Source organism: Thamnophis sirtalis, unplaced genomic scaffold (assembly GCF_051295495.1).
Source record: "Thamnophis sirtalis isolate CommonGarterSnake01/CBP01778 unplaced genomic scaffold, rThaSir2_p1.2 scaffold_11, whole genome shotgun sequence".
Classification (NCBI taxonomy): Eukaryota; Metazoa; Chordata; class Lepidosauria; order Squamata; family Natricidae; genus Thamnophis; species Thamnophis sirtalis.
This window is the reverse complement of record NW_028261391.1, coordinates 40,598,583-40,610,977: the sequence shown is the minus strand read 5'-3', so window position 1 is coordinate 40,610,977 and position 12,395 is coordinate 40,598,583. Positions and strand designations below refer to the sequence as shown.

The 12,395-nt window shown below is 39.9% G+C and overlaps 1 protein-coding gene across 2 annotated transcripts in view; it reads right to left on the bottom strand.

Annotated features, from left to right (window-relative positions):
- Positions 1-2,972: 2,972 nt before the first annotated feature.
- IGF2BP2 (insulin like growth factor 2 mRNA binding protein 2) overlaps positions 2,973-12,395 on the bottom strand; it is a 72,449-nt gene continuing 63,026 nt past the window's right edge. For both annotated transcript variants that reach the window (XM_014060925.2, XM_014060926.2), the window contains 5 exons: positions 11,861-11,977; positions 6,670-6,744; positions 5,612-5,743; positions 5,292-5,405; positions 2,973-4,588 (listed from right to left, as the gene is read on the bottom strand). In XM_014060925.2, coding sequence (XP_013916400.1) covers positions 4,493-4,588; positions 5,292-5,405; positions 5,612-5,743; positions 6,670-6,744; positions 11,861-11,977 — 534 coding nt within the window. In that variant the 3' untranslated portion in view covers positions 2,973-4,492. The remainder of the gene's footprint in view (positions 4,589-5,291; positions 5,406-5,611; positions 5,744-6,669; positions 6,745-11,860; positions 11,978-12,395) is intronic.

Genomic DNA, 12,395 nt, shown 5'->3' with positions numbered 1-12,395 from the left:
TGTTATATATTGTTTTCAAAGCCTAATCACAACAACTTTTTTGTAAAGTAACAAACCATACTTATTGCTGCTTTCCATTGCTTTGGAAAGTACAGGTAGTCCTCAATCTACGACCACAATTGAGCCCAGAATTTGTGTTGCTAAGTGAAAAATTTGTTTTGACCATTTTATGACTTTTCTTGCCATATTTGTTAAGTGAATCACTGCAGTTGTTAAACTAGTAACACGATTGTTAAGTGAATCTGGTTTCCCCATTGGTTTGGCTTATCAGAAGTTCACAAAAGATGTGTCTCATGACCCCAGGACACTGCAGCCGTCATAAATATGAATCCATTGTCAAGCATCCAAATGTAAATCACATGACCATGGGGATGCTGCAATGATCATAAGTGAAAAATTGTCATAAGTCACTTGTTTCAGTACCATTGTAACTTCAAATGGTCACTAAATGAACTGTTGTATGTTGGTATGCATGGTATTTCACCTCACTTCCTTATTATACACTATAGTGGACAATCAGCAAATGAGGTTAATAATGAAGTCCTGACTTCTGTTAAACAGAGATGACAATGCAGATGTTTACAGGAAGTAATTTTATTATAAAGTGAACCTGTGTCCTGGGCAGAATTAAGTCTTTTACTGTAGAATACATCAGAAATGGAACTGTGATGGTTTGTGGGACCTTGGTAAAGATATATTCAACAATATATTTTAAAAAAAACTATCCTCTCTAGAAATATTCTACTGGAGTGATTAGCACTGGCTGATTAGTGCTGAATTGTGCCAGCTCTTCCAATATAGCTTAACTATCAGTTTTACATATTCAGTCTAGGTGTTTGAGAATAATTTGATTGCATTTCTAGTAAGCATAGTTTAAACCAGGGGTCTCCAACTTTGGCAACTTTAAGACTTGTGGATCTCAACTCCCACAATTCTGGGAGTTGAGGTCCACAAATCTTAAAGTTGCCAAGGTTGGAGACCCCTGGTTTAAAAGCTGTGCTCCCAAACAAGGAGAAATTTAACAGCAGATCCTGCCATTTACTGTGAAAGGGCTTATTCAGACTATTCAATGGGAAGAAAGTATACTGATATCATTGTCACCACTGTAACCCTTTTACCATGTCTCGGGATCAAGGTCAAAATACCTGCCCTAATGTAGAGAGCAGTTAGCCCCTACAGCTGCAGAAGAGCAGGGAAGAGTCATTTTTCATTCTCCGCTGCCTGTTTCTTGTTGATTCAGTGTCCCTTCTGGACAGTAAAAGTATTTCCATTTGTAACCTGTGAGCATTTGTGGCAGAGGGAAGGTGTGTCACCTTGAGGCAGGAATTGCTCTATTGTTGCTCGTCCAAATCCATGATCATCCTTTGGCTGCTTGTTCTCTGAGGAGTCACTGACTACCCAGCAAAGATGTAGCTTAGGTGAGGTGGCTAGTTTTGTTGGGAGTGAGGAAGCAGAAGTTAAGACCCATGCAGCCTAAAGTCTTTGCACATCAGAAGTCAGAATTCTGCAAATTGTTGTGTAAATGGGTGTTTCTAGCTTTGAGTACTAGCTTGAATCTCCTTTCTGCTCTAAACTGGGCAGTTTCAAGCAAGAAAACTGAATTAAATTCAGGAGAATTAAATGGAGGAAAGGGCCAGAATAGAATTTGGAGTATTGAAGGCCTTCATGAGACCATTATTTCTAAGACCTGAGGTTTCTAAGAGTCTTTTCAATGAAAGCATAAAGGGTTAAGGAGCCCTGTGGTCAGATAGGATGGACAGTCCTGCAGCAATACAATTGGAGCCCAGCAAGTTGTCGTCTCCTCTCAGGTGGCCCTTATAGGACAGAATGCATAGGTAGCCTTCAGGTTGCCTCAGTAGCAGGAGGCAGACAGGCAATGAGTTGGAGACTCTATTGAGAGAATATGCCCTCTGTTAATGTGTGAAGGTCTTTCTTGAACCCAGAATAATGTGATTTGGGGATGAATCAATGGAGAAATGTTAACCTTTGGATCTGCTTTGTTTGAAAGACGCTCCCAATAGGATCAAATTAAGTTCTACAAAGGAAAACAAGTATCTTTCAAAATGTCCAGTTAATTCATTAAAACAGGCTCTCAAACTTTCCAAACTCTCAAACACTTCCTAACCCATAACCCACTAAAATAATGAACAAATGTAATCATCCATGAATAAAATAGATGATTTCACTGTAATTTCACTGTGACAGTTGGGCAGAAAAACTTCATTTCTTGCTTTCAATGATTATATTTTATTCTATATATCAAGGAGTTCTCCAACTTTGTACTGCAGCTGCCCACTTGTAGCTTCACAAAGGCTGAGGTAATTTTTGATAATGCTCCGACTTTGTTTTCGCAAGCCTGATCAGATTTTAAAAGCAACTATGACCTAAATTGGCTACGATCTCCAAGTGTCCTGATCAATTATTAAGAACCTCTGGTGTAAGGCATTAGCTCTCTGAAAACTTTTATCTTAGAAAATATTTTTTCCTATCACAGTAAATAAGCCAGATACACACTCACACAAAATGTTTTAAGTTTTCAGATCATCTTGGTTTAGTCCTATGTCTTTCATTTTGCTTGTAAAAGGCTTTGTTAAATGTCTCCTGAAAATGCAGATGAAACGTGTTTTTGAAGTCCGTAGTAGTGGTATCTTAGTTAAAAAGCCCCTCCCTTTCAGTGTATGCCTTCAAACAATGGCTGGACATCATAAATTGGGAGGGATGCTTTTAACTGGATTGTTGCACTGATATGCTGGCTTCATGGCTGAAACATCCGATTTGATGTTGCCACTGCAATTTAAATGAATCTGCACCAGGTACTTGTACAAAACACATCTTTGTTTCTGTTCCACCCACTGGCCTCACAAGACCACAAAAGGCCCTCTAATTAAAAGCAAGGGAAGATAGAGATTAGAGAGAAGAAGGTTTGCACCCCATCTGTTTTCCAACTTTGTAGTTAAATAAAACTACAGAGGTCAGGTCTTGTTAGCTGGATGTATTTTGGTTTTTTTGTTTGCTTTTCCACAGAACACTCTTTTAAAGTAGAGAAAACTGGTGTTTCAATCTAATGGTACAATGGCATGTTCACAGAACCAGCATAACATCCATCTGTTAGCACAGAAAAACTCTTAATAGTGTGTTTAACCTGTCAAACTCAGGAGTTCTGCTCCAGTGTCTCTTGCACGTCTATTTTTTTTATTATTACTATGTTTGAAGGTTATTGACTCACATCTAGCAGAAGAATAATACAGAATAATCATCATACAGAATGATGTTTTCTTCCACCTGGCAGCTGTCTTTTGTCTAAATTTATTTCCAACTCAGTTTTATTAAAAAAATAAAAAAATGCTCCAACTCTCAGTTTTACAAGGCATACAAAATCTCAAAAAGGGACACACAAGAGCAAGGTGCTGAGGTATGAAAACACCTGAGGTAGTTTGTTTCTTTTTTTTTTGAAAAAAGTTGCAATTTTCATGCCCTGGGCCAACACCCTCTTGTTAATCCCATTTTAAAAATCCATTTCCCAAAGTATAGGTGGCAGCATTCTGCATGCAAAAGTACCAAGTGTGCTCTGTTTTCCTGTAAGCAGGGTCAAAGTTTTCCCCTCCCCCACCCTTTCAGGAAACTGATATAAAGCTTGGCATTTTGTGTGTGTCTATGTGTATATACAACACATACACACATACACTGTGTATGTGTGTATACATATATATATATATACACGTACACATGTGCATGTACTTGGAGGATTGCACCCTGGTACAAAATGAGAGACTGTATGCAAAAACCAGTTTGAGATCTGTGAAGCAAAGAGAAGATCACATGAGCTGGAGAAAGAAATGCATAGAGATTCCTCTGCTAACAAGACGGTATCCCTTCTGTTGGCACTTAACAGGCAATCTATGATGATGTGCTGCTACCATTAATCATCCTGACGTCCTTCAAAGTATTGTTCACCTTTGAGTCTCGTTCAATTTTGTTCTGCCAATCCTACATCCCCATCCTACTTTCTGTTAGAAACCCATAACGGACTAGCCTTTTAATTTTAGTCTAGAAAAGCTGGCTTTTTCTAAAAAAAAAATTTAATTGTTAAAAAATTAAAGACTGGAGTTAGTTAGCTAGATTAATTCTAAAATATATTAATGCTATCTGGTGCAGCAGCTCATGCACTGTGTAAAAAAAATGCTTTCCTAGTATGTACATACATGTACAGACAATTTTTGCAAAATTTCTGCCTATGTTAGTCCAACTAAAGGGATAGCGTTGTACTGTTAGAGAGACTCCATGAGACTATGGGGTGAGAGAGGCAGTTCCTGCTGGCTGAAGCCCATCCCTTCCCACTCCCTGGGTACTGGATGTCCTCTGTAGGGCCCCAGCCTCTTGGGCAGACTTGGATGCCGTCAGATAGTCTTTGGTTTGCTCCCTGGTCCGGTGATTCTATCATGTGTTGGAAGGGCTACATTCATCAGTTGTTGCTGGCCAGCACCCTGCAGCCTCATTTGCTGCGCTGCGAGGCCGGGGTGCCTTGTGGATGTTTCTGTTCCTGCTGTTTCACTTGCTGGACAATTTCCCTGATCTTGCGCTGAGCAGTCTATAATAGGGAGAAAGACAGAGTACTTGTTGGTTTCAAAAAAGGAGAAAATTGGAAAGCTGTCTCTATTGATTAGGATGTGTATATTAATCCTCTTCAGTATGGAGAAACCCACTATGCCTTGTGTTAGCAAAACACTGATATTGTGACATTTAGGAATGTTGCCTGATTTTCCCTGCTCTTTAGTTTAGAATTTAAACATTACTTTAGCAGAAAATCACAATTATTTCCTGGAGAATTTGTTTTCCCTAAACACCAACCTAAAGCATCCATTAAGTATTTGCAAAGTATTATGGGATTTATTTTAAAAAAATGAGAATATGTATATACTTCGGGGAAACAAATACAGAACAAAAAGCAAGGTATGACGAATTGTGTGACCCATGCTGTAAGCAAAGTTGGCTCACAGGAATGCATGGAGAGATATAGCAAATGGTGTTGCTGCAAACGAGATTTGGTTTTTTCTCTCTTTTGGTTCTTTGTCCTCAAAGAAAATAGCCAATTGCCATTAACAAAAGTGTCTCTCTGTAGCATTTTCAGGAGTGGGGTAGAAGATATTGATGAAGATGGGCATGACTGCTTCCACCATTCTGATTGCCTATACATAAACCGGGAAGGAACATGCATTTCCATATCATTCAAATAGCAGTTTCAAGATTGATTAGCTACTTACTGAACAAATTATTTTACAGTACTACTATACCTGACTGGCAAAGAAGTGACCAATTATTTTGACAACAACTTCCTCATTTTCATCAGGAGTTTGGTCACGTGGTACAATTACTTCTGCACTAGTTAAATTCTGTAGTTCATTCACCTGTAACAGCAAGTATACAGGAAAAAAGTTCTAATGTGGTTTATCATCAAATTAACAAAGCGAAGATGCTCTCATTTGCTTTTGATATCAAACAAACATCAATTTTTGCTTTAAACTACTTTCTTATTTCAGAGTTATACTATGTACGGTATTTTATTCACTAATCATTCACTTTCATCCTTCAATGTAAGATTTATCCCACTTACCGTTTTGCCACCTTTTCCTATCACTCGACCTGCTGCAGAAGAAGGCACCTTGATGTGAGCTTCAAGCTTCACTTCCTCTTTTGGATTGAAAAAGTTTTCTTCTTTCAGTTTTCCAAATATCCGTCCTTGGGCCTAAGGTAGAAATTAGGTCAATGGAGTCTCTTTATTATTCATCAACCAGCGAAAGAAAGCTTTGAGAAAAAAGATGAAATTTAATTTATAATATATAAATTCATGATACAAAGAATCTATTTTGGTGTTTCACGAGAAAAGAATTTTTGAGTGGTGGTTGATAAAGAGCTTGAAATTACTAACCTATCCAATATGACATCAGTATTGGGTGCTGTGTTGAGCATTCGCCCAGCCTGTGTGCAATACCAAATTTAGCAAAGGAACAAGGATGGCGGTTGTTCCTAAAAACCAATTTTATTTAGAAAAGCCAGTCATATTTTTTTAAATGACACAGACCAGCTATTCTCTCTTTATCAGTTAGAAAAGTTATAATCCCATCAGATAATTTGTAAATCTAGTATTTAAAGCATGATTTGTCCTAATTTGGGACTTAAATGGTAGTGAAATTACATGCCCTTATAAAGTTTCAAAAAGGCGTTGGCCACAAATCTGTTCTAACAGCAGCAAAAAAGAACTCTTTCTAGCATTATGAGATTGAGGTTATTACCCGATGCACATGTACCTGGAATAGTCTCACTAAACACGTGGAGATTTACTTTTAAGTGGGTACATATGAAATACTATATATATAAAACTACAGGTAATCTTCGATTTACAACAATTCCTTTAGTGACAGTTCAAAGTTACAATGGCACTGAAAAAAGTGACTGGATACTATTGTGATGATGTTCCAAGCTATGGCTGTGAGGATTGCTTGAGTCCATATCCCTGTAACAATGGGGTAAGCAGCAGTAAAAACGTTAGGTTGCTTGATCTGCCAGCATATCTGTCCCCTTGAACAGCTGCTACCCACATCATTTCAGTAGCTGGAATAAAGAAGCAGGCAAATGTTTTGCTTTTCATGATAAAAGCTTATTCATACTGACCTTGAATTGTGCTTCTGGGGCCCCTGTAATTATAACCATCCTCTCACTGGCATCTGGACTCTCAGCTGGTGCAATCTGCAAGTTACAAGGAACACAACAAGGTATGTAACAAATTTATTTTTCCCTCAGTTTTTGATCAATGCTTCTCGATGTAATACAAAAACTAATGAGCAGCTCTGTAGTTCAAAGGACACAGCTGTGGATTCCATTACACTGAAAACATATGACTCTTACTGAAAATCTAGATTGGTTCTTGTATTCATCTCTGGCTTCTTTATTGTATCTAGTTTTTAAAGCAATTTTTATTGTGTTTGATTTTGAGTAGCAATTTCAACTACAAAGGGGTGCAACTGAAAAACTGTTCTTCATTTTTAACAATAGAGATTCTATTCTGTTTCTTAGAGTGACCAATAACAATTTCTGGAATCTTTCCTTCAAAGATGGAGCCTCTTGCTCAAAATGAGGGAGAAAAGAAACTCTTCTTTCACTGGTGGTAAAACATTGCTGCAATTAACCTAAGATATCTTTTCCCAACAGTTACTATATTTTGCACAGCAATGAAGTTCTTAGCCATTATCATGGGAAATAATGGGAATCATAATCTTGTAATAATATAGTATAGAATAATTATTATAATATGTAATAATTACATCTGAATACTAGTTGAAGATGAGTGTGAGAGAACAAAGAAATACGACAGAGACCATTTTGTAAAAAGCAAAACACATCAAAACATCCTGATGAAGTTCAGCAAAGTCTCCAATTTTTTTCTTGAGGAAAATGTCTCATTTCTCAATTTTTACCACAGGAATGAGCTTCAGAGTGAAAACCATATGAAAAAAAAATTAAGTATTAAGTATTAAAGTATTAAATTAGCAATTGTTCTACATAAAATGTATTCAAATAGATTCAGCAGCAGTTTTGGTGTATCATAAGTCTAATTCATGGGATTCATTCACATTACTCTGATTGGTGAAACTTTACCCAAACCTGCTTTGTTCACGTAATGTAGGACGAGTCAGGCCGACTCATCAGACAGTCCCAGAAGTTACTTGAGTCAGTGTCTCATAATGAATCATTTCTCAAATACACTGCTTTTCTGTATACTCATCCAGTCGTCTTTTCTACATCAGTCTACAGCAGTGGTTCCCAAACTTGGCAACTTTAAGACTTGTGGACTTCAACTCCCAGACCACTGGTCTACAGTATTTGAAGGCTGGGAGAAAACAATTGCCTTCTAAAGAGATGTCCACAGCTAAGATCTGCAGTTATTTATCTAGAAAGGAATTCTCTTTCCCCACAAATATTTCTTCTTTTTCACTGGTACATTGTTGTTTGCAGTGGTCAGTAATTTACATTAGTGTAATAATGGAAGCAACTGCAATTCATAAAATGAATGAAAAGAATGGTTTTATGGTTTGGTGTCAATAAGGTATAAAAGGATAACTAACCTGTGGATTACATTCAATATTAGCTAACATTTGTTCAGTCAGCTATTCTCCCTAGGAGCACTATTAATTTTGTGGGGGAAAGCCTTCTCAGAATAATACGTTTACTATATATGGGAGACCAATAAAAGGATTTTGGAAGGTGCTGTTGTGTTAAGATAATTATTGGGTGAGAAAATTACCATATTTTTCAGAGTATAAGACGCACCTTTTTATAGCAGTAGACTTATATACCGCTTCATAGGGCTTTCAGCCCTCTCTAAGCGGTTTACAGAGAGTCAGCATATTGCCCCCAACAATCTGGGTCCTCATTTTACCCACCTCGGAAGGATGGAAGGCTGAGTCAACCCTGAGCCGGTGAGATTTGAACCGCTGAACTGCTGATCTAGCAGTAGCCTGCAGTGCTGCATTTAACCACTGCGCCACCTCGGCTCTTTTTCCTCAAAAAAGAGGCTGAAAATCTGGGTGTCTCTTATTCATGGAATACAGCATTTTTTTGCCTCCCGAAGCCCACCCCCCTTCACAAAAATGGCCGTGCATACCCTTGTGGAGGCTTCCAGAGTGCTTCTGAGGAATGGAGACGGCAGAAATAAGTAAAAAATGGGCCGTTTTTTGCCCCCCCCCCCCCCCCAGTCTCCAGCAGCACTCTATAAGCCTCCATAGGGCTATGGATACAATTTTTTGGGTGAAAAACGGGCCCATTTTCCTGGAAAACAGGCTGTTTTTTGTTCGTTTTTGCCCCCCACCCTCTCAGGAGCACTCTGCAAGCCCCCCCCTCCAAGGCTATTCATGCCTTTTATTTGAAAAAAAATGGGCCCATTTTTGGGAAAAATGGGCTGTTTTGGGGAGGTTTGCAGAATGCAAAAACTTTTTTTTTCCCTTTCGGAAAGCTCTTTTAGTAAGAGTGGTTGATGAGAATTACATTGATCAAGTGCTGTGCCAGCAAAAACAGATGCTGCAGGTTGTTAGCGATTTCCTTCTCCAGCACATGGATAAATACACCTGGAAACATCTACCTACCTACCTACTCTTTCTCCCTACCTACCTACTGTATTTCTCTCTCCCTCTACCTACCTTCTCTGTCTGTCTCTCTCTCTCTCCCTCTCCCTCTATCTACCTACCTGCTTTTTTAATTTGCATCTTCAAAACCTTGGTGCATCTTATATTCCGGTGCATCTTATACTCCGAAAAATACGGTATGTCTTTCACTACAATAGCTCACTATCCTAAGTAGTCTACTGACATTAGAAGGCGTGCAAAGGAGGAAAAATAAGTGAGTTATATGTGAAGTAAGTCTCCCCTGCTTTCTTAGCAGTCTTGAAAGAAAGAAAATGGCAACCAATCTGTTAGAAGAATGCCCAAAGACACAAAGAGGCAGAGAGGTGCAGAAAATGACTTAGTTTTCTTAGACAGTAGACCTAGGAGAAGGTTGAACTGGTGATTAAGCCTCACCAGTTCTTTCAGGTTGGCAGCCATGTAATTAACGTCACTTAACTCTTAAGGAGGCATAGGGTTTGTAGAAATACACACACTTACATACAGTGGAAAAATAGTTTTTTTAACGGTCTCAGTAGACTTACTGCTTCACTTAAAGAAAGTTGCATTGCTAAAAGAAATGTTTCTTATCTTGTTGGTTACAGCGACAAACAAATGTTTGCAGGAAAGTTTTTGAGAGTAGAGTATCATGACAGTGAATCCTGGATTGGTTAGGTTTTCAATGTAATATACTTTCATGTAACTGAGCACATGTATATTAAATTCTTACAGAAATGTTCTTGCGGGTACATAATGTAGCCCTAGAATCTCATGTAGTCCTTGTTTCCCAAAGATTGCCCAGCTTTTTATGAATCTGTTTGAACTGGATTTTTGGAACTCCCTGTGTCCCTTTACTACTTGGTCATGCATGCTGGAGTTGCTAGTTCTTCATTATTTGAAGGTCAATAAATTCCTTACTCTTGGTCAATTATTTTTCTTTACTTTTTTAGTTTATATCCTGCTTATCTTCAGAGCTGAAGACAGCTTACACAGGATCTTCCTTCATTTTATCCTCACAAAAACAACCCTGTAGTGTAAATTAGGCTGAGAGAAAATGATTATCCTTCTTGGCTGACAGTGGATTTGAACCCAATCCTAGTCCAACACCCTCATTTTCTGATCAAAGTTCAGTATAAGACTTCGGTTTATGTGATGGAAAAACAAAACAAAACATAGCAATAGATAAAGAGAGGGTGATGGTACAATCCAGTGACGTGCGGTGAGGTTTATGGCTGGTGAGGCAAGCGGGCAAAAGCCGCCCTATGTCGGACAGAGTGCCGGGGCTTTGGCGGGGCTTTCGGAAAGCCCCGCAGAAGCCCCACCGCTGTGTCCGACAGCGCTGGGGCTTCTGTGGGGCTTTCGGAAAGCCGCGCTGCAGCTTCAGCAGGGCTTTTGGAAAGCCGCGCTGGGGCTTTGGGGGGGGGGCTGTCAGAAATCTGCACTGGGGCTTTCGGAAAGCCGCGCTGGGGCTTTCGGAAAGCCACACCAAAGCCCCAGCGCTGTTGGACACAGTGGCGGGGCTTTTGGGAAGCCGTGGCGGGGCTTCAGTGGGGCTTTTGGGAAGCCGCGGCAGGGCTTCGACAGGGCTTTTGGGAAGCTGCGGCAGGGCTTTCTGAAACCCCCGCCGAAGCCTTGGCGCTGTGTCCCCGGCACTTTTGGCTTCTGTCAAGAAAGAGGCTTTTGGCTGCTCCGGCACTATGTCCGACATTAGAGGCAGGATGCATCCTGCCTCTAATGGCAGACACATCGCAGGGGCTCCAAAAGCCTCTTTCTTGAAAGTGGCTTTTTGCTGCTGTCAAGAAAGAGGCTTTTGGCCGCTCCGCGCTATGTCCGCCATAGAGGTGGGATACGTCCTGCCTCTAATGGCAGACACAGCACCGGGGCTTTTGAATGTCCAAAAGCCCCGGCGCTGTGTCCACCATAGAGGAAAAACTTCCTTAGAGCAATGGAAGCAGAGAGGACCTATGGAAAGCTTCAAAGAATCAATGCTGGATGGAACCAAAGCTGCCCTGCCGCCCCGGCGCTAGAGGCAAAAGCCGCCCTGCCGCTATGTCCAAAAGCCATGCCGGCCGCTATGTCTGACATAAAAAATAAGTGCCAGCCCGCGCACCAGCAGAGGAAGGTAAAACACACACACACAAACAATTACTTACAATAATACAATTAACTTACAAATTACATTAATTTTGAATTCCTCCCCCTCCCTCCGACCCACATACCTTTTCCAGCTGTGTCACAGAGGATTTCAACTCTGCTCTGCCATGATGAAAATGTAAAAATAAAAAGGCAAGAGCTGCTAAAGTCAGGCTGGATTAGCTGCTGCTAGAGTCCCCAATGGATGACTCTGCTTAACTGTTTAAAAAAGCCTCTAAAAAAAACGCCCTCTACAGGAGGATGCGAGAGAACCACCTGCCTCATCTACATAAGGAATGTTTTGGCTTTTAACCCTTGCTTAACTCTGCTCGAGTGATCATAAAGTCAGACTAACTGAGGCATGTGGTTCTCCTGCTTCCTTCTGTAGAGGGCACTTTTTAAGAGGCTTTTTTAAACAGTTAAGCACTAAGCAGAGTCATCCACTGTGACTCTGACAGAAAACTACCTCAGCCTTTTTCCTTTTACATTTTTTTTCTTTTCATGATGACAGTGGTGAGGCTCTGCCTCCCCTGCCTCCCCTGACTGCACGTCACTGGTACAATCACACATTTTACCTTGATTGAAGCACCTGCAAATCTTGCTAGTTGCTTAATGTGTTGGCCCTTTTTTCCAATAATGGCACCTACTGCCTGTGTTGGGATGAACAAATTCACCACTTCTTGCTCTGGCAACTGTGGATAACAAAATAAGACATCATGTACCTTGGGAGAAGACAAGGAGTTGAGAATGATTTTTGGCTCCCAAGTTGGGTTATCTTGTACAGTTGAAATGATTTGCATGCAGGAACAGAGAAAAAGAGGAAGAAAAGCCAGCTTGTTAATGTCAAATACTACTGGAAAAAAGCAAATGTTTAGTTGCGCTTCAGCCTTACTTCATCCTGAAGAAAATTACGAAATTGTGGGGAAGATAAAAGATTATAACATGGTTCCTGTATTCCTTTATATCTCATTCAATTGGTAATCCCACAGCACATAATACATTGTAAGAAGCAGACTCTCAAGATACCCTAATGACTCTTTGATGGCTACTATAAAAGGTTCTACACCTAGAAAATAAATATTTTCTACATAGATATACACAAATTAGAAC